The 26,643-nt window shown below is 41.8% G+C and overlaps 1 protein-coding gene across 1 annotated transcript in view; it reads right to left on the bottom strand.

Moving 5' to 3' along the window:
- Positions 1-8,226: 8,226 nt before the first annotated feature.
- The window catches only part of LOC115591724 (BMP/retinoic acid-inducible neural-specific protein 3-like), a 60,597-nt gene continuing 42,180 nt past the window's right edge, over positions 8,227-26,643 (bottom strand). The window contains exons 5-9 of the mRNA XM_030433961.1: positions 25,966-26,071; positions 25,495-25,731; positions 21,034-21,256; positions 13,533-13,875; positions 8,227-12,038 (exon numbers count right to left, since the gene is read on the bottom strand). Of these exons, the coding sequence (XP_030289821.1) occupies positions 11,268-12,038; positions 13,533-13,875; positions 21,034-21,256; positions 25,495-25,731; positions 25,966-26,071 (1,680 nt within the window). The 3' untranslated portion in view covers positions 8,227-11,267. The remainder of the gene's footprint in view (positions 12,039-13,532; positions 13,876-21,033; positions 21,257-25,494; positions 25,732-25,965; positions 26,072-26,643) is intronic.

The following is a 26,643-nucleotide window of genomic DNA, read 5'->3' as shown; positions in this document are numbered from 1 at the left end:
AACACACGCAAACACTTGAAATGGAAATTTGGAATATTGTAACTTGTAATATATGTGAAATGTATAACAATTATGGCATTAGAATAATTTCTCAAAGGTAAACATTTATCACAAGTGTCCTCTTACCTATGTATCAGAACGATGGATAGATAGATGGCGGTGTCCTTTGGAATCGTGTCCGATCACTGCCTAACATAAACATTTGTGATTGCAGATGAGGAAAACCTGATACAATCTGACCATCTGATTGAAATGTGTTATTGATTTTTAGGGTTTTTCAACTTCAAGTGCTGTGAAATTAAGAATTAAGAAACCAGGTGCAAGATAAAAAGCTGCTGTCTTGTAACATCAGAAGGATGCAATCAACATCTGATATCAACCTTGATATGTCCTGAGCGAAACAGTATCTCCATATGAATCATATTACAGACCATTTTCCAGACAAAGTGGATGTCACTGTAGCTTTAAACACGTGGGATCTTTGAAACAATGCATCTTGCTGATGTTTCTTTTATGTATGAAGACACACATGGATGGACACACAGTGATAGTCTTCACATACCAACAGGTGGCAGTAATGCTGCTAGTAAGAAAGCATAGCAAAATAATTGACAAGTTACTACACATTTTTAGGTTTGACATAAAAAGCATACATTCAACTTGTCAAATAAAGTAAATACAAATTATGCTTTATATCACTTTATATCTTTATCACTGTCATGGGCCACCGTTTGCAAGGTCAAGATTGAACTGTAAATCTCAACTTGTACCACAACAGGGACATGAAGTCCCTTTAGCGCCAAGAAAGGTTAACACCCTTGCTGAGAAGGGGGGAACTGTGTGATATGACTGGAAGCTTGAGAACAACTACAAGGAATACAAATTATATCATATTAAATAACCTGAAACAGTCTTTGAAGCTAAAATAGCTGTACCTCAAGCAGTATTTTAATGGCTGCCCTATTCACACGGGACAAGTATTACCATTTATTTTGAAATTACCAGCTCACATTTGTGTTTCCTGTGGCGTATTCGCACGGGATATACTTCTTCTGTATTTTACTCTTACATCTGGTGTAACATCTGTAACTCCTCAGCAGTCAAATTATTGATAGTTTTGAGTTTATTGGCCTGCTTTCTACATATGTTACAAGCATAAATACACATGTATAGCTCATGTAGATCAAGTAGCAGATGCTCTGTGGCTGCGCTTGAATACGACCACCTTTTGTTGCTCCTGACATACTTTTGTCACTTTTGAATTTCAATACAACCGATCTCAAAGCACACAAATTTAATCAGACTATGTGTCTGTGTTTGACAAATAATGGTACAGTGGGCAATTTGCAGTTGAATTGTTACTCTGCAAATTATGGACATGGCAGATTTGCACTGCCGCTCTCCACAATTGACAAATTACTGGAGGTCTTACACTTTCTTATTGCTTGGGTGGTAAACGGTAAATGGACTTTCATTTCTAGATCGCTTTTCGCTTTTTTTTTTCTGCCAACTTATTGAATCTCTTCTGTGCACGCACCATCAAATGCATCAAATAAAAATAAAAATGGGGAAAAGGCTGCAAGACATAAGCAGGAAATATGTAAAGATAATAATAAAGAAAATCTTTCTTCAAACCAGTGACCTTCCCTTTACTGGATGACCCACTCTGCTCCTGAGCTACAGCCACCCACGGGTGTTGAATGTGGGCCCACAGCTCATTTATGCCCTGGAGCCGCCTCTCTGTTTAATCTGGCCTCAGTGTTCCTACTTTTGCTTGAGGAAAGGATATGAATATCTCTCCCACCACTGCCATTGTATGAGAATGACCTCCATCATACAGTGACAGGTGCAGCATCTGTGTTAAGACACAGACATTGTAATAGAAAAATGAAAAGTCATTACATTTTCATATTCGTTTCACAGCTTTACACACAGTGTATGTTGGTATTCCTAACCATTTATATTACCTTCGTGAAATATTACATAATGAGCCCTATTTAAATGACCACATTACCATTATCTGAGGACAAGTGTGATGTTTGATGAGCATTAAGTAGGCGAGTAATACTTAACTCAAGCATCGCAGCACTGTTGGGCCTCAGCTATCCAGAGAAGAATAAGTGCTGAGCTCACAGTTCACTGCCCTAACACACACACACACACACACACACACACACACACACACACACACTCTCTCTCTCACACACACACACACGCACACACAAAGACATTAACTGTGGAGCAGCGTATTTGTAAAAAATGTGACACAAATCCAAATAATTCATAAATGACCTTGTCTAGCGCCAATGCCTCAATCCTCTGATGAGTACATGTCACAGCAAAGGATTGTCTAATAAGTGATGCATTGGAGAGCCTGGCCAGAGGATCCCTAAAGCAATTCTTTTGTAATTGATGTTGCAGCATAAAATGGCTCTCAGCGGGCCCAGCTGATTAGGTTGGTTTTTTTTTGTTGCCGTCTAGCCGCTCGCCTCGCACAGCACTCACTCACCAGGTGGAATGACGGTTTCACATCCAATTATCCCATTAACCACGACCGCATTCGTTTCTGTCCTGTCGCGTGTCTCTCATCTCTAAATGCGTGTTTGCAGACCAGAAGTGTCTGCATATTAATATTGAAGTCTGATTATCGACCACCGTCACATGCATTGATGGACGGGAGTGAAAACAAACAGACACGACGTTGGAATTCATTTAGGATTACTGAATACAATCTATAATTTATGTGGATGAATGTGCTGGAAAAGCTTCTTCGTCTTTTATCCCTGGCTCCCCTTCTCTGTCATCGTCCTTGTTTTATTTTCTGTATTCACTGCCACGTGGACTCTGGGGACTCAATGCAAATGTCCTGGTGCTCCACTTACTCCTCGATCCAACAGGGTTCATCAAATCTAATCAGCTGCGTGCTCCGTTGAGTCTCCGACCTCGTAACAGACACGGGGAAAAGAACAGAAATATGTCTTCGTGTACGCAACCTTGTAATTTCTCAAGACACTTCGGTGCACTCTGAGGCACATGAGCAGTAATCTGTAAGCATCAGATGGCTAAAATTTGTGTACTGTGCAATATTGCACATTATGATAATATGATATATATAATGTATGATATATTATGAATATTGTGTAAGATTAACTTGCCGCTGCCTCACAGTACTGAGCGCGGTGGCCCGAGCATGCAGCGCAATATATATCACATACATCTGACAATTATGATAATGCTCTAAAATGAGCTCGCATTAAGCTTCTGATGCCTTGTGAGCTCACTCAAGCGTTGCACATTTGTGTTCTGTTGTGGTTCTGAACTGTGTCGGCGAGTAGTATTTACTATCAGAGGTACTATGGTGTGGTGTGCGACTTATGAAAGGATATAGAAGCCGTTTTGGAGTCAATCTCTCATCATCCACAGCTATGATGTTGTCCTCGACTGTGTGGCTTTCACTTACAAGTAAATGTTTGTTTTCTTGTGCTTTCTAAAACCATTGTCTGTGTGTATAGAACTGAACAGGTTAAACAATCAAGTTTTAGTTTTTAACTTCTGTAATTGAGACCAAATGCTTGATAAGTGCTTAAATGGTTATAAACATTTTTTTTATCAAATCAGTGTTGCCGTGTTGGTAACCTAAGCCGCTTGCATCAGAGATAGTCCTGTAACAAATATCTTATGACAAAACATTTTGAGATAACCCATTGTCCATTTTAATTTTGATGCTTTACTATATCAACGTTTAAGTAGCAGCCTACAGGAATATTCATAGATTTTGAAATATTGAATATTCACACATTTTCCTCTCCTGTATCCACCATGTTAGCAAACATAAGCATGCAGCCAAATTTGAGAAATAGACAATATAGTAAAATGTAACTTTAGATCATATACATGTAGCAACATAAGTGGCCTATATATACATCAATCCAGGCCTTCCTCACCAGACACAAGCATATGTCGTCTGTGCAAACAGCTAATACTACCTGTATTTACGTGTTTTGCGGTGACCTCTAGTGGCCAAAGTATTGATTATGGCAGCAAAAGAGGAATTCAGATGAGTAATAAAGGGCATGAGGATGATTGGGTCAAAACAATTAAGGATTTTCACGTGGGAAACAACTTTTTGATTTACCATAGAACACTAAAGATCAATGACATTTTAACATAGTAATGTAGTTAACTTACATAACAAAACACAACCTTATTTGCATACTTATACACACGCAATGTGCGTTACTTAAGTTACAGTGGTAATGGTCACATTTTAACCCAAACTAAAATCATGATCTTATCCTACACCCAACCAATATCTAACCTAGGTTGGTAAGGTGTATGGTTCATGGTTTGACTGGCTAAACCTAACCAAACTGCAGCCATATGGAGCTCTGGTACGCCTGATGCTATGCTGAAGTAGTCATGTTGTCACTAGTCAACAGTGATACATGTTGTTGTGGAAGTAACTGGCAATCAAACTGCTCAGTTGTTTCTGTATCTATCTCTTTTTTTTAATTGTCAAAATGAGGATGCTTCTTCTTCTTATTATTATTATTATTATTATCATTATTATTATTATTATTATTATTGTAATTATCTTGTATTATCCTATTCCATTTTCAGTTCACTTGAAAAACCAAAGCGGTTTTCTTTCAAAACATCTTCACACTCCCTCTCTCTCTCTCTCTCTCTCTCTCTCTCTCTTTTATTCTCTGCACATCCACAGTCGATGCAACCTTACTTCCTAATGAATGGCATTCATCTGGCACCCTGAGTAATGTCATTTTACAATGCATCATAGCAGCTAATAAACTCAGGATTGATTTGTGCTTATACAAAAACACATCAGGCGGAAACCATCACATCGGTAATAAATTGATGCTGATCTGGTCGTGGGGACAGAGCAGCCAAATGCCAGGAGAATTTTATTTATTTATATTTTTTTTCTTATTGGAGGCTCCTCGGCGGTGCAATCGATCTCGGTGCAGAGCCTTTTGTTCGCTGAAGTAATAAAGGAGCGTATTGATTTATTGGCGGGCGACAGTTACCTTTTGCCTCCTCCTCCTGTTCTCTGTTTCGTTCCGCTGTCGGGTCCCCAGGGGAGGAAAAGTTTGGTCTGTATGGAAGCTGAAGGCTGCACTTTGCTACAGCACGATGCACATCCATACTGACACTGAGATTTATCCCGGGGAAAACACAATGCCAAAGGTATAGATCTGGACGAGTAGATTTTTCTGGAACGGGTGTTAGTCGGGACTGGGGGCTTTGTCATCGTGTACAAATGTGACTGTTGATTTTCTGAATGATAAAACAGGCCCAGTACTAATATCCACTCAGGGATGAATTATCTCCTCCAGTTGTCATAATAACTGTGAGCATCCATTGTGTAAATGTGAGCAGGAATTAATGGGAGGAAACAAAGTGGCAGATGTGAGAGCAGAAGCTACCTGACTAAGCTAGATAACACGTTCACCAGTGTCGCTATTCCACAGTGCTAATGTCCAATCCTTTGTTTTCATATAAACTGTAATCATAAAGGAAGAGGTCACCCTCAGTACATATAAAACAGCTCCTTCTTCCTGTTCTAAGATAACATTTTAAATAAGCCCCACATTTTACTCGTCTGTATTACCACATTGGTTCATTTTGTCTCGTTTAACCAACTAGAATTGCAATTGCATTGGAAATGCATTTACCAAAATCAATGATTGGATTCATTGGACATGTCCTAAGGTGACTCTGTCTCCACTTTTGGGTTTGGGCAACAAAATCAATTTGGATGAGGAGAAATTGTGGTTTGAAAACATGTAAGGACCACATTTTGTTTAGAAATAAAGTACTCACCAATCATCATTAAAACCACACAAATTATCATTTTATTTTGTGCTGCCTAAACTCATAATGAAAAGCTCCTCTCCTGAAGATGGTATGAGTCATTTTTGCATGCAAGGTCAAAAGTGCACTGCAGTTAGCCAGCCTCATAACCTGATACATTTTCTGATCTAAACTAACTACTAGCTAATGGTTCAGTGAATTTCATTGCTATGGCAGCACCTTCACTTTAATTGGGGTGCCAGAAATAAGAAGAATAGAATATAAGAAGAAGAAGTGGGAGCTGGCTCACCACCTGTGAGCATCATAATGATCTCGATAACAGCAAAGACATTCTTCATGTATTACTGTAGAAGAGAGAGCATGGGCGTGCCTGGATGAGAGTAAATCTGACATGAGTACATCTGATTTGGGGTGGATTCGTGTTTTGGTGAGTATCAAAGAATGTAAACATACGTTTACTTTGTTCATAAGAGAAACTTCAAAAGGCCCTTTGAGCAGCTCATTCTACAATAAGTGGAAGTGTAGAACGAGCTGGTTAAAGGGCCCAGAGGAAGTGGATATTGTAGGAAAACAATAGAAATACGTCATCAGTAAACATTTCAGATTAATTCAGTATCAACACTTTGCAGCTTGGTAGAGCAGTCCATTAACAATGTTTCCTCATTATGTCGATAAAAAAATGCAGTCTGGCTTTCTATTGTAATGCATTTGCTCTTGCTAATGAGTATCGCAGTAAATAAATGGCATTTCCAGGAGGGAGCGATTCCCTAAGGACGAAACTTCCACAAAGTTCTTGCACACCATAAAAGTTTCCTGACAGGTGTGTTGCATCAGATCTGTTGACTGAGATGGAACCAGACATTCACTTCACCGAAGAAAGATATTTTTTGTCTGATGGTGTCTTTTCATGCAAACATCAAATCACTTGTATTGGCTGCGAAAGAATGAAAACTTCAAATTAAGTGTCCATCTTTGCTTTCTGTTGCTGCATGAAAAGTGACATGGGAATCATAAATGTCGCCTGAAATGACATCCTGACAACGTGACAGTCAGCCTATTAACACATCAATATAGGGGAGAACAGAAAGAGAGGTCCAAACAACCTGAGTTGAACTTCAATGAGCTTGTCCTTCTCTCAGTTTCTTCTTTTTTAGTCAGTTGTTAAAAGCATTCTAAAAAGTTTTTCCTCATGGATTTGCCTTGACTGTCTGAGTTTCCAGCTTTGAATGAAGGTTGTCCATTTTGCTGAATTTTGAATATTTAAGCCCTCCAAGGTCACGATCGGTATAAGGATTCTGCTTTTGGCTAGAAATTCTCTATAGAAGAAAAAACGGAGTTAGAGAAATCCTCATAAATCACAAACAGAGAATTTAATCAGGCAGATTTGCAGTGAATCAGAAGGGGCTTTTCTTGCCTCTGATACTTGATCGACAGACTCATAAAGGTCAAAGCGTCTCTAATCAAAGCTCGCCTCTTGCCACCCACTCACGCGGTCATAAGGGAGGCTGCATGGACACACCGGTGGAATAAAAAATTGAGCTATTTACAAGCTCCCGGTAATGTATTATGGCTAACTGCCTCCGCAGGATGGGTTTTTAGATCCGAGTTGGATAATTGCACAATGAGCAGAGTGCCTGGGATCTTTTTATTTTGCTGGAGGAGGAACACGTACTATTGGGAGGGCAGAATTATTTTCCTGTCCTCCATTTCCATTTTTCTTTGAAAAACACCATCCATATCCCTAATTACTCTGACTGTGCAGATGTTTAATGCATTTTTGGTGAGGATGAGTACAATTTGTTAGTGGTTTTCTCCTGTAGTTTCCTGTTTCCTGATACCTTTCCCTCCTGTGCATAAAAAAAAAAAAAAAAAACGGGTTTGACTGCTTCCTGTGAGGGATGGCTAAACAGCTGCGAGAGACCGTTCATTTCAACATTAAGGTCACTGAAGGTCCAAAGTCGCCCTGGACCCCCAAACACAACCGGAGGTGCTGTCACTCATCCTTCCAGACCTGCTCTCTTTACGCCGCGGTGGAGCACTCATTTCCTCCCCGTAATTGACACGGCAGTATCCAGGAAAAGACGTGCTGACATTTAGTAATACATTCCACCACTCACACATCTCATCAAACACTACTCATCCATGTACAGCCGTCAGCCAGCGTAGCTTTTGACACGAGTTGGTGTTGGTAGGAGGAGCAGACAAATTGAGGTGATGGCTGTTAACCTTCACAGGCGCTTGACTTCTCTTTGGTCTGCATGGTCACTAAGACACGCACGTGTTAATAGATTAGAGGTGGAATCTTATACCTGGCATACATAATACAGACGGAATCTTTGACCGACAGTGCAGAGGCACGGCAGCGTTTGATGAGTGACTGAACTTTAACATCTCTTTAACATCAATAAATCATTTTTAATCCGCAGACATCAGTATCATTAACGAAAAGGAAAAAAAAAGGAAAACACATGAGCCCATCCATGACTAATACAGAGCCTACACAGCTAAGTCTGGCTTTACAGTATGCTTCCATCACTTGCCAAATACTAGTGGAGTTCATGTTAAACATTTATTGGCAGTGTTTGTGAGCAATGAACTGCTTGTCAGTAAACTAGTAGTTCTACTTTATTTTTGCAGTAGGATTCAAATATTTCTTTTGACATGTGTGTGTCATTAAGTACTGGTACTTCAAACAATTTTAAGGAATATTTTCAAATGTGTCTGTATCATAGACACCATATTGACACTTGTACAATACGTGCCATATCACGTTGACATTACATGAGCTGAGTAGCATGTCCGTTGTTGGAGGGGCCAAGTCAGTAACTGCATTTTGAAGACGTGTTTCAACATTTGTAAGTGTGACACCTCTGGATATGTGGTGTCAGTGTCTGTGGAGACAGAAGCTTGATATAATTGACAAGACATCAGTAAAAATATTGGCATGGTATTTTAAGCGAAAGCAAGATCTTTTCCTAACCCTGTGGCTTTGTGTGCTTAAACTGAACTAGGTCATAAGCACAGCTCTAGCACAACATTCAACTGAAAATGTTACAGAAAAGTAAAGTTGCAACATAAAGGAATGTGAAGTTTAAACATATCCGTAGTTCGCAGAAACACACTTTGCCAGCAATCGTATTGATGCAGCAGCTTCTATTGTGCTGTTACAATGACATTTTGTTGTACTGAAACACAATCGCAGCCTGCTGTTATGATGTAGGCTGCAACCTGCCGCCATTTTCAGACACGATGACGCAATGAAAAAGTCTCTCACTAAGGAAATGCTAACCGCCAACTTGCTAATTAGTTTGCTCGCTTAAAAAGTCTGGCGATGATGTGTCTGTGTATTGGACTGCGGGTGAAATCAAGCAAAAGATAAACTCAAACTGTCTGCCATGATTGATTGTCCCTTGAAGAATATTCCTTAAATATTATTTATTCCACTTAGGAGGAACGAAAGATAGCAGACCTGGCAAATAACTTGGTGGTTATGGTGGCCTTTAGTCGGCGAAAAAAACAATTCAACAATTCAAACAATTCAATTCATTTAAGGATAGATTATGGTCATGCGTAGATATAAAACAAATAAGAACTGCACAAGATGTTTTCTGAAGTTAAATCTTCACACCGTGCCTCGCCACATTGATACAGCGACATAAAAGCTGTCTTGCAGGCACCGTTTAACAATGGTTGGTTGAGCTGCCACACTCTTGGGTTGGACAGAAAGTGCTGTGTGCTGCCTAAGCTTAATTGGTATTTGGTACCATCACCTTGTCTGAAGCGGCCATGCAGTGGAAGCAGCATGTCAGCAGCACAATAGCAGCAGCTGCCGTCCTCTGTCAGTGTCTACACTGGATCTGTTCAGCCCCAGTACTGTTGTGCACTCAAGACATGTTTGACAAAGCTCGCAGGCCAGATGTACAAGCGTATTTGTTTGCGTAAGGGATAAAAAAAGAAAAGAGCGCTTCCCGTTACAGACGCATGTCGCAAATGAGGCACATGCCACTACACAGCTGGTATAGTCAGCTGCATTAGTAAAAATGCAATGTATTTGTCCAGTCACACAGAGGACTGAAAAGACAACACTGCACGAGCACGTCCAGTGTGTGCAGGATGTTACTTGCAAAATACATCAGAGAGATATACTGAACGATGGAGACCTATTTCTCGCTCACAATAAAACACTCAGTGGTCAAATTCTCAAACCTGGCACAGGAAACCTGAACGCAAGTATTCTGGAGCCTGGTGTCACGTCCTGTATTGTAGCTGACCTCTGAAACGTACTCACTTCCACGCTGCATTTCCTTTTTATGCACCAGTGTTATTAGATTTGGAGAGAGAAAAAAAAAATATTATGGTTTTCCAGCGTCAGTGAGTACAATTTTAATAATACACAGCTTCTTTGTACTATTCAAATTGCATGGTTTCACTTTTACAACAGCTTGTCTCATTGGATTCCAGAGGGTGTTTAGCCTAAGAAAGGGCTTTTGTGGGTTCTTAAAGAGAAGGGAGAACAAATAGGTTCCATTGCAATGTGACTTCAGGAATCATAATTTTTGTTAGGTTATACAATACCAACAGGGTAAAGGCTATTCATTTTAGCCATAATGGTCTATTTCCTACACTACCAAGATGAGTGGCAGTTTCTAGACTGATGTTTGTGTAATCACATGCCGAGCATTTTGCAACATTTCAAGTTTTGGGATGTTTGTGCGCAGGAAAAAAATGTTCTCTGTGAATGTCTGTTAGTGAAGCGAGCAGAAAATGTTGAGACACATGAAAGTGATTCCGGAAAAGAAGGAATCCAAACGACACTATGTGGTTGTTACAGTTCCTTTGATCCAGTGAATTTACCTTGACTCTAATTTATCAAAACCAGAAAAGAACATTCAAAGTATCATGAAAAATGTTCCAACAGCTGGAATCTGTTATAACTTTAATGTTTTAATATCAATTTATCTACAAAATCTTGACTGACACCACTGTATTCTGGTCTTCATGGAAAGTGCACTGTCACTGAAGCAAAAGGAACATATAAAAATTACAAACAAACAGACTGTACCATTTTTACCATAAAATGTCCACTCATTTGGCATTGGTACTTACAGTATAAATGAGCAGTCATATTGAAACAGGATGGATCAACTTGTATATAGCGGTATTTGAATTTCTACTGTAGAATTCTTTCGTTCAGTTGTTCAGTTGTGCATTTTTCTCGCTGATCCACCTCACTCTTTATGATATAGCACTGAGGGTAGTTGCCACAAAACAGAAAACAACCAGATGTACATTCTTTCTGATCTCTCTCCTGATATAGCAGACAGTTTGGTAATCCATACAGACTGTAGGCATCGGCCCCACGATGGGCACAATTTGTCGGTCAAGGAATTTCTCCTTGAATCCATTTACAGTCCAGATCTTCCATCAAGCAGCTGTTAACTGCACAACTTGGTGGTCTCGTAATCCATCGAATTGGGCAGACGTGAGCTGAAGGCCTGTAAAGAGGCGTGAATGCGAACCACCTCGCTGGCAGTCAGTTTGAGCCGGTGCCGCAGAAGACAAGCAAACAGGTCCAACCTCTGTTGACCTGGAGGGGACAAACGGTTCACCCGGTCTCGTATTTCCAAGAGCTGAAGCATGGCCGTGTCTTGGGAACCTTGCGTGTACGGATAGTCCAGCTGCAGAATCAAGTCACGGATAGCCTCCGGGTCAAAGTGCATGCTGTAGCCAAAGACCTGGATGCTGTTGATCTTCATGTAGCCCAGGTTTCGAGCGGGCTCTGTCATTTCTAGAGGCTCATAATACATGCTGTCATTCAGTCCGTCTTGAGTCTTTATCCTGCTCCGAAGGTAGATATGGATGGTTTCAAAGAACGTCTTCCACTTGTTGCCCAGCGTCAGAGTCCAGTTGTAGCACTCGAAGGGGAGGTCCAGCTTGGTGGCCTGCCAGTCTGGAAAACTGTTCTCGTTTACAGGGATGTACCAGCTCTCCGAGTGGCTCCCCCCGAATGGATTGATGTAGAGGGTGAGGACAGGCTCCAGGGTGCTGTTCTTTGTAAGGCAGATCTGGAGGGATATTCCCAGCAGCATGTGGACCATGTTAGACTTGTACTTGTTGCTCTTCAGCGTCAGCAGCATCCTCTTTCTCCACGACGGGTCAAACCAACTGTTCAGTCGCATGTCATTGCTGATGAAGATTGCGTGAACCTATAAAACACAGAAAACACAAAGCACACACAATATTTGATAACCAGTCATCTCATGCTAGCATTCAACTGCTTGCAGCTAACGTTACTGTTTGATTATATCCAGTGTGTTTTACTTCCGGGTTTAGATAAAGTGTCCAAGATGTGTGTTGATATTTTAGACTTAATTGACACCTGACCTTTCACCTTGAATAACACTATCAAACATAATGTTAGCTAGGAAGTTGTTGAATACTAACATTTGGGCTAATTAGGTAGGTAGGTAGTAGGTTGAAATATGACTCTATTTCCCTGTGGATTTTCACTATATTTTGTCTTTTCTGTTGCTGATCAATTAGAGAGTGAAATGATAGCAATTGTCAGATTCCCTACATCATTACTGTCCACCAATAGGAAGTTAGTGGTTTGATCCCTGGCCTCTAAAGTCTACATGCCATGCCTTGGGCAAGACATTGAACCCAACACACTAGAAAACTAATATATATATAAAGTCCGTTTATAGAACTTACCTGGAACCCAGAAGTACAACATGTGCGCTAGTGTGTGGATATTATCTTTTGTTTGAGTTTTAATCAGTGGCTGTGGAATATGTATACAGTTTGTGTGGTGCTTTTTTGGGCGGTTTTGCAGAAGGGAACTGACATGCAGCAATGGTACCCAGCTCAAACAGGCATATTGTGGTCATTTGAAGTATGCATCGTGGGCAACGATGTTATAACAATTGTGACCTGCTCGGGCCCAAAAGCACTTTTTCTCCCACACACTAAGAAGCCGCTCTCCAAATAAATGCTCATGTTCTGTGCCAAAAAAGTGAAAGCCTGAGGAGCTCTTTTGCTGTCCAGAGAGCAACCTTCAATGAAATGACTGAGGCGCAATCTTGCAACATGTTTTCCTGTTTCTTGATATATCCATGGGCCGATTTGGCAGCACAGTTATGTTTTAGAGCCAACATTTACAGTAGGAAAAGGTTCAAAGGAAGGGAAAGGGACATTTTCTCTATGTTGAGGTCACTTTGACGAAAAATAAATCTCAACATAAAGTCTCACTTGTTGTTCCAAAGCTTTCAGCAACATCCCATGGTCATCCCGGAGTCGTTTCGAGCAACTGCATCCACTAAGGAAGGCCACAGGACTGCCGTTTACGAGAATGAACCATCGAGCTGACCTGTTCTTATTTATTAAACTTTTATTGTGGTGGGTCGAAAAATTATGTTTTCACTTCACTTCTCTTCCTTTTCACTTCTCACTGCTGGGCCAGGTTTCGTCAAACACTGCCTGTTTCCTCAGTCAAACAGAACATCTAAAACATGGTATAGTGCAAAAAATACAAGGAAAACATTGGATAACTACAAAATTCCTCGGGAGCCAGAAGGGCAAGACTTTGTAATGCTGAGCAGCTCCCATGTGTCAGTATATCCTCCCTAGGCCACTGCTGAGAAAGACAGCTCAGCTCTCGGTCAGCCTGACTGATTAAACAAAAGCTATAAGAAAAATACCTCGAGCCTGCGGTCAGCTCTCTGCAGCAGGTAGCCCAGCTCCAAATCCTGGAGGTCCGTCTCGAATCCCAGGTAGTTCTCTGTAGAGTCTGCCACCATGGGCCTGCAGGCCCCCTGCATCAGAGCGAAGCCTGGGTTGCAGCTCCCACAGCGGGTGTGGTTGTCTGGTGCACACGCCGCACACAGCGAGCCTTCCCCAACGGAGCAGGGCGGTGGCAGCTGACAGGGGCTGTGCTCGTATCGACAGCTGCAGCTGCGGAGCTCCTCGGAGAACGCGCCGAGCTGGTTGTTCTCCGAGCAATACAGGAGAGACTGGAAATGACTCAGCCAGTAGGACTGAGGCCTGCACAGGAGAAAGGGGAAAAATAGAAGAAAGGGAAGAGGGTGGCAGAGAGGGAATTATTATTGAACAGGACTTATAGGATGAGCTGGTTTAATAGGTTGCGGCTTTATTGGGTCCAGGACACCTGTCCGGGTGTGCAGACAGCTTGCTCGTTAAAATTATAAAGCATAATCAGCATAATGTAAAGTATGCAGACAGGCCCGACAGGATTCAAGCAAGCGTGGTTTAGGTAATTTGCGGGTCAAAAGACCTTTGTGGAAGTTCTTTTTTGGATGCTTCTTTACATGTCTCAGGGATGTTGTCTTGAGCGCTGAGTGTACACACGATCTTTCCCTGTTGTGTTGACCTTATTTTCCTTTGTTCTAGTTCAGTCAACTTGTTTAAAATTTGCTATCGATATGCATTTGACTTAACTTGACATGTCTAGATGACATAACCATTATTTCCATATTGTTTCAATCACTGTATTTCATTTGGACCCGCTACAAAATACTGTTTTTCTGACTATAAAGGAGGGAACCTTTGTCTGTCCGTCACTCTCCTTCACACTCGGTGGGTGTGCGGCTGGAGACCAAAGGACATGCATTGTTTGGTTTGCGAAATGCCAAAGAGATCACTAAAAGCAAACATTTAGCGGATCCATTATCCATTAAGGCAGCCACACAGATAAAGCCACAATGCACTGCAGCCATCAGTAATCGTTTTCTCTCAACAACCATTCATCTGAGCGTCTTCACATTTGGCGGTTGTGTTACTGAGGACTCAGGCAAAGTCTAGTGTTCAGTGGGAAGCTGTTTGAATATGCGACGCGTAAAACACTCTTTGGCAAAACAAACGAACGGCTAGACACTCCACTCGTAGTGCAGCGGGGACTGTTTGAAATAACACACAGTCGCATCCCAGCAGGGCGGGGCTTCAGGGCTCAGACTAGCTGAGGGCGACATCGGCACGTACCCCTCTCAGCTAAACTGCCAGGCAGGGAAGAAAAAAAGCGCACGCGGAACATAAAAACAAATGTCCTTATCACGGTAAAGATAACTTCTGCACCGTGGTTGTAATTCTTCCATTTTAAGAGAAAACTCCATCACTGATGAAGGCCACAGAGTCAGACTATAAGATGCATTTTCCACTTTCGAGCTCGAGTTGCATCTCAACTGGTTTTTTTTCAGCTGGTTTTAGCAGAATAATGATGTCAAGATTGTAAAAATCACTTACACAAAAACCTGTCTGTTACTGAGTCAAGCTGGCGGGAGTTTCCTGTGTAAGATACTCACTTTCACTCACTCACTTGCTTTTGTTGCCCTAAAGTGCCCCATGATCACAGTAGGTTACACATGCAAAGAATATGAGCCCAAACAGCGGTGTTTGAAAAGGAAGCGAAAGCGAGATACAGAGACGAAGAGAAAGTTGTCTTTGATCAGTTTGTGACATGAATATTAGACGCGCGCTGCAGCCGCAGGGTAACTGACTCTCAGACGCACATATAATTCCCCTATGTGGGCCGAGTTTGATTCCCGTCAGTAGCACTTTCTTCACTGTGATCCCTTTATGCCTCTTATCCTCTGTGCGCGCCGAAAAAGAAGAAATGCATAGCACACACCGCTGGCTTTTCCTTTCAGAAAACCAAATAAATAAAAAGCGTTTTCTTTGATGAGGGTGTATTGTGGTAAACATTATGCTAATCTGAAAATGTTTGCTGGATTACATCCGGGGCATCCTTCCTGCGTTTCCCAATGTCATTGTGTGCTTGACAGGGGGAAGTAAGTCTGAGTTCAGAAAATCACAGATTTGAATATCGAGAACCACTAATGGAAAAAAGCAGTGATGGGAAATGAACCGAAGGGGCTCCCTCTTTCCATCACCCGCTACCTGCGGGCAAGGTATTTCACCTCCGACAGCTTCAGCAGAGCAAAGCATTGGCCAAGACAAGACTGCAGGTTTACTGTGAGTTCCCCAGCGTGATTATGTACAGCCGTCCTGCTCTCTGCAACTCTTCCTCCAAAACGCTGCTGTACATCACAATGTCTTCTGATTGTCTTCTAGCAACACCGTGTTTGGAGAATGAGTCCGGCCGAATATAAAGTTGCTGGCTTTTGGGAAAACCCCGCGACACCCAGTGATTAAAAAGACACTGACGCTCTGCTTCTATTCATAATAGCTTCAATAAAGGAAGAACTCAGGGTCTTTGAAAAAGATAAAGGGATTTTCCTGGAGATTTCTGGAATTTTACCCATATTGGATTCCCTGACAAAAAACTAGTATGCACCTCAACCTCTAGAGCTTTGAAGTAACACAAGTAATACTTGGTGAAAAGCATGTGGATGTCCAAACATTGCATTATGCGTCGTTCTCTATCCACTATTTATCCACCACAATAACCTGCACTCTTCTGGTGTCAAGCTTCCTGATTTTGAAAACTGGCTGCATGGATTCTCTCCCACTGAGCTGCTGCTGCTGCTTTAGCGAGGTCCTGCGCTGATGCGAGGTGATCCGGCTCACAGTCGGCATTCCAGTTCATCCCAAAGGCGTTGGAGAGGTCGAGGTCATGGCTCTGTGCAGGCCTGTCAAGTTCTTCCACTCCAAACTGAGAAGAAAAACCCCTTTGTGAACTCGGTTTCCTGCATTCTCTTGTCGACACAGAAAATGCCCTTCTCAAAACAGTCACAGTAAAGATTGTAAGAAAGCATTGTAGGTGACGGTGACTAACTCTAGTATGAAGGAGACACAGAGGAGACATGATTGAGTCTGTCAGGTTGTTCACTGAATATATGATCTCACTGCTGAGCCTATCGTCCACTTTTTGAATAATAGGCGTGAGTACCGAGGGAGCTGACTGAAAATATTCCCATTAAAGAGTTTCTTTAAAAGAGGGGGAACAAAAAATCTCACTCTGTGCTGCAAATGCATGAAACGTGCTTCCAGAAGTCCGCTTATGAAAAGAGATTGTGCAAACTCTGGTCCACAAATGATATTTTGTGTAATGCTGAAGCTGATTTGTAATTATTTATGGGGATATTGTGATTTGAAATCAACATTATGTGGGAATCAGCATTTTACACAACATGGCACCGCCCCACAGTTTCAGAGTGCAAAGCCACTGTTGTAAATGCAAATCCCAGGTCTTAAGCCTGTCAGGCTTCATGCAGGTGCCGACCACAAACGGAACTCGTGACGTCATGACGATGTTGAATTGAAAACTTGCATGTTGAAGCAAACATGTGTGTAACGCTGTGATCCTACCCTCTCACAGATTGCAAAAACAAGTGATGGGGGGGCTGGAGTGGCTGAGACAGAGACACCATTCACCCTATTACAAGACGTCGCACCATCAAAAGGCTTTGGAGGCCGTTATTTTGAGGCAAAAAGTGACATAAAGTTGCTTAGAAAATGTTTAATTGTGGTGCTTTTCCTTTTTTTGGTTGCGCGGTTGTGTCTGAGATCCTGTAAGAGGTAGAGCGGGTCATCCACTAATTCGAGCAGCGTCGGCAAGATGCTGAACCCCCAGACTGCTCCCGGAGGCTGTTCCATCTGTGAGCGACTGAGCACAAAAAAACACCTTGCTTTGGTTAGGATGTGCCGCAAACGCTCCTAATGAGCAGGCGGGCACCTCGCACGGCAGCCCCCGCCATCAGCCGTACGACGGTGTGAATGAATGGGTGAATGCGGCGCGTGTTGTGAAGAGCTTTGAGCGGTTCAGAAACTAGAAAAGCAAGTCCACTTACCTTATTTATAGTGTTTCTATTGTCAGCAGAGGCTCGCCAAAGGAGCAAAATTGTGCTTATTTTCAGAGGCTTTCTTATTAACTCACATTTATCTTCTGTCAGAGGTACTGTTTATGTGCTTTTTAGCGAAAATTGGCAGACCAGCAGATTTCCCCGTGAATCCTCAGGGAAGCTTACAAAGGCAATCAATGTGAAGAACGCAAGGGAAGACGAGACCCAGTGTCACGATATGCAATCTTCACAACTTCTGGGCGTTTTTTTTTTTTCCCCCCCGTAAGATTTAATGTAATTGAAACAGTGTGAAACTGTAAAGATGAAACCGCTCTGATCCACTGGCTGTTTTGAGAAGTTCATTAAAAAGCAATTCGACACTTTAGACTCAAATCGTAATTGCACTCTCTTAGTTGTCAAACAAAGATGAGAGTACTCCTCTAGACAAGAGCCCGGCTGCTCCGGAAGAAAATCAGGCACCTTTTTTTTTTTCTTTTTGGAGGGGGAGAAAGGGCTGTGCATTAGGAAGACGTTTCCCAAGCTGATTAAAGCAGAATTCTTTGAATCATCAACCGAATGACAATGTGCGTCATTACGCCTGATGGCGAAAGTTTGAGCACGAAGTGTATTGTGTAGTCTTATCATTACCCGGCTAATAAAAGGCGAGCTGACTGCTGCTTCGACTGGCTTATTTGCTCATAATTGTCGGCGTGGCGGAAAAGTAGCCCCCAGGAAGCAAAATCAATCACATATCTCTCATCTATCTCGAGTGCCTCAAACAGGATGTTAAAGGCAAGTGTGAGGGGTTTTTCAAGAGCTCCCTTTTCTCTCCCAAGGCAAACTGACAAACATCCCATTTCCAATCTCTCTCCGCTGAGTATGGAGATTTCTGCGAAGACAGAAATGAAAGGGGAAGCTTCGCATTTGACGCCACGGTAATAACATAGATAAACACTGACTGGATGAGGGCGAGGACGCTCCCACACCTTTTTTCCCGGCAAGCGGGGTGGGAAGATCGGCTGCATAGATCCGTGGTTAATGTATGTTTTTGCCAATGTGTTGGAGAAAACAAGACAGGGGTGAACGCGGCAAGAGAGAGAGAAAAGAACGAAAGTCGGAAAGAAAGCGAGAGAGAGAGACAGTGCGCCGTCTAGCATCACCGCCGTTACCGTGGAGGCTCGGTGGGTCTGAACGCTGTTTGGCTGCCAGTGTCGGTTAGATTCTAATGGAACGCTGGCCCAAAACTCAGAGACTGTCCTCAACGGAGAAATGAGAACACCGGACAGACATTTAAAGTGACCTAGGTCTGTGACAAATGACCTCTTGCTGGCATATGAATAATGACTGTCCTCTCTCAGCAGCAAAGGAATGATGTTATAACTTTCAAAAAGAGTCATGGCGGAGGTCAAAGTGTAGGCTGCACAAAACATCCAACTTTGTCACCGGAGACCAAAGGCAGTGATCTCTCCTATTTAACACTTTTAGTTGCCTAAACTGAACCCTGACAATGCACGTCGCAGATAAGAACACAGTGATGCACTTTTGGAGCCGCCTTAAGAGTCACAGTGGACTAAAAAAAAAACAGAGCAAAACAAGCAATCAAACTCAAACAAAATCAACGTTTCAGAGCACACCAGGATAACATTGTCACTATTTTCAGAAGAGGGTATAATGTTTTGGTTGGGGATAATGCACAGTTTGTAAATCAGACTGTTCATGAAGGTCGGTGGGAGAGAAAAGTAATAGAACGCATCAAAAATGTGCAGTGCCCGGAGGCCGTTCGACATCGCCGAGCTGCTTTGCAAATAGACCATTATCTGCTACCATTTATCAATCAGTGCATTCAAAACAATCACTCAATCCGCAGAGAGGCGTTTAGAAAGTGTCCCTTCACTTCCATGTCGTTTCCCTTCCGTCTGTGAATTGCTCCAATGGGGATAATTGGAAGTAGGGCAATATATTTTATTTACAACTGCAAAAAGCAGGCAGGCTGCACCGGAACTCAGTGACATGTTCTGTCTGGCTTTCCGTCTGTTGATGGATCCCCTCTGCTCCGTTTCAACACTGTAGACAGTGCCGCACTAACACATTCAGCCGTATTAATCAAGCCATTTCACAACACAAATGCCTACTTGCTTGTGGGGCTTACAGTAATCATTATGCCAAATGCGTAGATACCAAAAGGCATTAAAACTCCCCATCTCACTTTCTTTGAAATTTAGATTTAAAATGCAATTGACGAGTGACCTCAATAGGAAACAGAAGAATGACAGATTAGATAACATCACATTTTTTTCACAGAATTTCATTTAAATTGTCAGATTCTGAATGGTGACAAAGGAGTCATGTCCAATCAAACAGGCTCCGGTCCTGATCGGAGAGACCCCGGATCCTGTTCCATCAGGATCTGTGACAAATGAAGCCCGGATGCAAAGCCATAGGTGGCGATTCAGAAAATACCAACACACAACTAAGTCATGAGAAAGAGTGGCAATCAGTCTAATTTCAGTATTTGAGACTGGTTCTGAAACAGACGTTAGAAAAAAAAAACAATGGTGACACTTCCGATAAATGTTGACAAAATGGGTGAGAACCGCTGTAACTTAATATGCAAACATTTTATAACGGGGCCGGGAATCGACACAAAATGTCATCTGATTTTGTAAGGTAAACATACATTTCTATAAACCTCTGAGACTGACACAGATATGCCGCTGTAAATGTTGAATTTTCTTCCTTACAGCCATAAAAACCTACGCAAAGAATTTGGTTTCAGAGGGATTTCATCTGGTGAAATGAAATGCGGATTTCATGATTTCATGGCGGATTCACAAGGCCCGTTAAAAATGGAGCGCGGCAGTGACTTGTGAAGTCGAAGTTTACAGTTGGAGCAGCTGAAAACGGCAAAACGAGGCAGGCGAGCTCATTTATGGTGCTCTTCAGAAGGAACGATGTGTGTTTATAAAAAAAAACGGGTTGAAAAAACCGTGCTGCTCTGTAGATGTCAAGCTTGTTTAGATGGCATTTCACTGTGTAGCAGAATGTTCTTGGTGAAAGCTACACAAAAGAGATAAAAAATGAAATCCTTTGCATTTGCCAAAGGTTTGTTGTGAGGGTTTACAAGTGAAATGCCACCACAGTGTGGCAGCTTCCACCTACGTCCCTGGATTAGTCTATGGAGAGCACTGCAGCCTGTGACTCCATGTACAGCAGCTCCGGGCATAAAAATGCAGCAACCTTGCATCTACCACAAGGGCGGATATCAAACAGAAAGCGAAAGAAAAGTACATGAAGAGAAGACTCTGCTCTGATGTCAAAAGGTCGTCGTCACACTTTAATCGACTAAAACCCATTCAATTGTTGTGAAATTGTTAAAAGAGTTCATATTTATCAGATTTACATAGTTAACGAACATGAAAACGTGCGCCAGGCCAGCTGTGCTCACCGTTCTCGTGGTAGGCGGACATGGGGCTGTCGGTGACATCTTTTACTGAGACTGAAGAGCTTGAAAATGACTCTCTGGGCTCGTCTTGAGAGGGCCCGCATGCTGTTCTCCAGCTGCTCATACCGCCACTGGAACAAGTTGTCCATCGACCACAAGTGTTGGATGGTTGACACGTTCAGGAAGTAGTTCTGGGGCAGCCTCGCATAAAAGGCCTTGAATTCATCTGTAACAGAGGAGTGGGTTATCGTAGCATTTTAACATCAGCGCAAACAAGGCTTTGTTTATTTTCCTAAAGGACTGAGAAAACCTCACACCCTCGATAGTCTGTGAAACATGAGGCACGACCGTGACAAATGTTGTTTAACACTGGTGACAACACCGGTGTCACCAATTACACAGGACATTTTACAAGACAGTGCGTATCTGTGCACTGCTATAACAAGAGCTGACTCATATTATGAATTAGTCACAGGAAGTACAATGTGATTTGTCAGTGAGCTTAGCACTGGCCGCTATCGTCCATCAAAAAAAAAATGTGCGTTTTCAACACTGGTTAACAGCTGATCGCTTGAAATATTACAGGGAGTAATGGAACAAGAAGGAGCAGCCACAGTGAGGTGTTACGCCTGGGCCACATTGCCCGCGATGGCAGCTCGTCTGTGGTGTGGAACCTCTTGCTTTTCGTTTCGGCAGCCGATTGCAAAAAGGTTAAAGCAGCCAAAGCCTGTGTGGGTAGTGTCTGGGATCTTGCCTTTTTTTTCATCATACCAGGTGAAAAGCAGATTTTTCTTTTTTGTTGTAATCCCGCCTCTCTCTGTCTTGCTTAACGTGGATAACGGAAAATCATCATTATCGATCACTTTCAAAAGCAAAGCCCGTGTTGAAAGATAGGGCAAGCAGTAGCGGCGCCGCATCCGTCACGCGCTGCTCGCTCACTTGATGTGGCCCGGGCATCACATGAGGGGCTGCAGGCGACAGTCTGCACACCTCCATCTTCTCCGTGAGGTAACCAACCCATTTCTCTCAGTTTGTTTTCCCAATAGCCACGTGATGTGTGTAATTATGCTACTTTGCTGGATAGCTCCTGGGTCTGGTGATACTAGATTACAGTGGAGTTGTGGCGTTTCACTTCAACACATGATGGACAACTGGCATCTCAACACTAATAAATATAGCTATGTGGCCTGTGTTGACAAGATGTCTTGACTGCTAACAAGAAGACATTTATATTTGCGCTTATTAACATCCATCAGTGACTTGTTCATGGGTCCAGATCATATCATATATTTATGGTCAATAATGACCACTTTAAACAAAGTACATCACAAACATGATATGGTCAGGTGATATTTCTTGTCTTTATGACTTGACAAGCATAAGCGCGACGCTCCATTAAACAATCGACCAGCGCGCACTGGATTGTGGGATACTGTAAAACACAGAGGGTGCACCAGTCATGTCCTCCAGTTTGAGGAATTGAGGCCGCCCGAGATGGCTCGGTTGTATTTGAAGGAGCCTTTGAAATTGTTTAGACCTTGGCAGCCTGATTTTATTTCAGCTAGAAATGCAGGCATTGGAATATCTGAATTGGGGCACGGCATTTGGTGCTTTAAAAAGTCACCTCCACATTTTTGACTACATTCAGTGAGGCAAAAAGGGAATGAAAATCATCCAGAATTGCAATAAAGATGGTAAATAAAAAAAATTAAAGAGAAACGGTCTACTTTGAAAGCAGAAGGCAAAATATTTACTCCAAACACTGGCACATCAACACGGATTAAACTATGCCAAGGAATCATAATTATTCCGAACATGACACTGTATATTGATTAAAAAGGCTAAATATAGAATCCCCGATAAAGTATTACAGCTGCAGCAATCTGTACTACTGCTGCTAATCACAGTATCACTATTGTGATCATCATATTTATTCTCTGAAAGGTGAACCTCCTTTATGCGCTAATTTACACCAACCTATTTCATCTGTGTGTGTTTTGTGGATATCTCTACATGAATTCAAAACCTTTTATTTTGAAAAACTATGATAACTTTTGTCACAATGATCATCCTGACTTTATTACTGTCCACCATAATGGCCACTATATTCTGTGTATCAACATACGTAAAACTAGCGGTATCCTGGAGGCAAAAAAAACCGAGGCCAATGCTGAAGTACCAAAAGCTGCAGTACCCGGAGTGGCCTGTTGAGAATGGCTCCAAAAGCGAGTCAGTTCACACAAGACAGCATGTAAAAATGCTTAACTTTACAACAAAGATAATCATATTCAAAGCCTGGTACGAAAATGATTTTTATATTTTATATATATATATATATATATATATATATATATATATATATATATATATATATATATATATATATAGATATATACATACATATATATATATATATATATATATATATATATATATATATATATATATATATATATATATATATATATATATAGTTCTTATTGTCTCTATGCCTTGCAATGAGAGGCTCCACACTCTACAAATATTACAAACTTTTATCTGGATAGATGGGCACAGATAAGGCCTCTGCAGCTAAAAGACGCCTACTGTTATTATTATCATATAATAATAATAATAATAATAATAATAATAAAGAAGAAGAGAAGAGAAAACAAGAAAAAGGGAAGAAAAAAAAGTGTCCTCCAATGGGGGGGAATGGTGGGTAAAAAGAACGCGTACTGTTTAAATTAGTTTTGTGGTGTACTAATAGTTCTAGTTTACGACTGTTGGCTTACAATTTACTTTTTCCCTGTTCATTTGATGTGTGGACAACATAACAAATGGATGGAGGGGATGAATCCGATGAAATAAGTTCAACTCTCTTTCAAAAAACCAGGTATTTCATGGAAATTACATAATCCAATATGGCCGCCACCATATGACGTCATAATATGCAAATTAGATGGGAAAAATTACTCCCTTCATAAACTTTAGGTCATTCTCAATATTTGTCTCATTTACACTTTGTCTCTATCTCAAACTACATTCAAGCCAGAGCCTTCTGAAGTTTAGATGTCAAAATCTAGTATTTTTTAAAATAAAACCCGGCGCCTAAAGGGTTAATAGCTAATGTCTCCATTCACGACCACTGTACATGGGGGATGAATTTTTAATAAAACTCACTCAGTTAAATGACATTAAGGCCAAAAGTTATGCACAATTACGGGCATGGCCGCTTTGAGTGACAGCCAGCCGTGAGCAGTTTGTTAGAACTTTTAAAGCAATCATTGGACAATGATGTGGCTTGTTGTGTGATTAATCGAATGAACAATGGAGGGACAGATGCCGGGAGCGACCCTGTTTGTGTTGGTTGGCAGACAAGCCGCTGGCAGAGCCGAGAGCTTCTGGGGGAATAGATCTCGGAGCTGAGATGGGCATATAGTTGTTGTTTTTTCTGAAGGTGCTCTGACTTTTTAGGGAGAATAAACCACCTGCAAAATGAATGTGAAAAATATGGCATAATTTGCTTGTCTTTATGTGTGAACACAGATAGCTTCTTAGCCTTGATCGCTTTCAGCTCAATAGGTGTGTTTCAAAAGGCAGACTATGAGCTTAATTCTGGCCCTTCAGGAAACCTGCGGGTGAGGTCACAGTGGCTCCATCCACGAGCTGTTTTACAGTCAGTGACATGAAATAAATAAGTAAATTATGTTTATTCTTATATATAGTGGTTCCAGGGAAAAGTATGACCTCCATCTCCATTAGCAGTTTGTCCTGGCCTCTTCCTCTGCTGATAAAACAGCGCAATAGAGATGTGCGTATCCCTTGCTGAAGGACACATTTATGACAATTGTGCGTGTCGGCATTCTGAGCACGCTCCTGCCCTCACTTCACACCCAGCTATTAAAACATAAACTTTGAAAGTAATTGCACTTAGGGATATTTCAGCCAGATCTGAGGAGTGGAAAAAAAAATAAAAAAAGACATCCATTTTGATTTCACCTGAGTAATAATCACCAAGGCAGGGTGACTGAGCACAGCAATAATAACCAAACATTATGCTAGGAGCTTCCACTCAAACTCTGTTTCCCCGGTGATATGAAAAGCCGGACTCGCAATAAATGGGTTTTATAGCTGATTAATCTGCTCCCGACATATTGTAAACTACCTGAGCCGAAAGCTGTTGATTTTTTTTTTTAACCCGGTGCTGTCGCCTTGTTAATTTGCTTTATGCAGATAGTGTGCCACGGCGCAGGATTCACAGCCAGCTATTATAGTTCACCTATAAATCAGAAAAAAGGGAGGAACATACATACAGGATCCTCAGTCAGATTTAACGGTGCAGATTAAACACCGGAATTCACCCTAACTCCCTCTCATGTGAATGATTTATGCGCTTAAAGTTTGATTTCCCCGCATTAAGATGAGGTATGCGATGTGAAAAGGAAGAGAGAATTCATTATTTTCCACGGGGGCTTTCGCTACCTGATTCCTCAAACTCCTTATAGAAGATCTCCCACGTCTCCGTGATCCTCTCCAGGCTCTCCTCCATGGCTTGGATGTCCATATAAGGGCAGTTGCACTCGGGGAACTTGGGGTCACAGTTGCACCAGCAGTCATTGTCCTTGCAGCCAAATTCGCCCTCTCCATTGCAGGCTATGTAGCTGAGAGCAGCCTGCACAAAACTTTCCCTCAAGTAGTCCGGAAGGATCACCTGCAAGCCTGTAAAAAGAAGCTGGGTTTAGTGCCGTCATCAAACTGTAAACTCTGGGAGTGACAGTGAAAAAGCGTAGGCTGGCTGAGCTTGTAACGCACTTAATAAAAACTGTAAAACTGTATATTTGTGTGCCATTTTTTTTTTTTGTATACCTTGGCGTATGCCATATAGAACACTGTTTGATCCTCAAATGAACGTAACATTACAATCATAGTAAAAGTAGTTGAATTCAGACAAACCTTGCAGCTGGACTTTATTTTCAGGGCTCTGTACCAGCACGGAGCTAACGGAGTCAAGGTTGTCATAGTTACTGCATCCAAGAGGACCTGTTCTGGTTTCTGTCACCTGGGCAACAACAAATAAAAAAAAAATAAAAAAAAAAACAACTCATAAATTCTCCGTAGCATCCATTTTAGAACACACACACACACAGGCACACACACACACACACACACACACAAAGAAAAATCTACTTGAAGGGTACTTCTGAATTACAGATATAAAATTAGAGGGAAGCCAATTAAATGTGCCTTGTGTAACATAAAAGCCTGTCTCTGCTCTGTTAAAGCAGTTTCTACATAATCGATTGTACTTGTGAATGTGAAAGAAACAGAAAGAAAGTGGGGTAAGCTCATTTAGAGTCTGTTTTAAATGCTGTCAGAGTACTTTGCTGCACTCATTTTTCTGCTAGAATGCTAAAACCTTTCTTTCTTTCCTTCGGTCCAGTCACTGATTGAAGATGTTTCGATTGACCTTTGCCACAAAGCAGCTCCAGCAAAGCATCCTTTTTCACTTCATTTGCAAGAGGAGCTCTTATTTCAGCACTCTCCTTTCCCTTGCTGTGGCACGGCAGGGAGCATGTAACAGATTCTCATTTTTCTCTCTTTGTGGTTCGGGGACACCACATTTTGTTTGCC

Source organism: Sparus aurata, chromosome 11, assembly GCF_900880675.1.
Source record: "Sparus aurata chromosome 11, fSpaAur1.1, whole genome shotgun sequence".
NCBI classification, from domain to species: Eukaryota; Metazoa; Chordata; class Actinopteri; order Spariformes; family Sparidae; genus Sparus; species Sparus aurata.
This window is presented reverse-complemented; position numbering and strand designations above follow the sequence as displayed.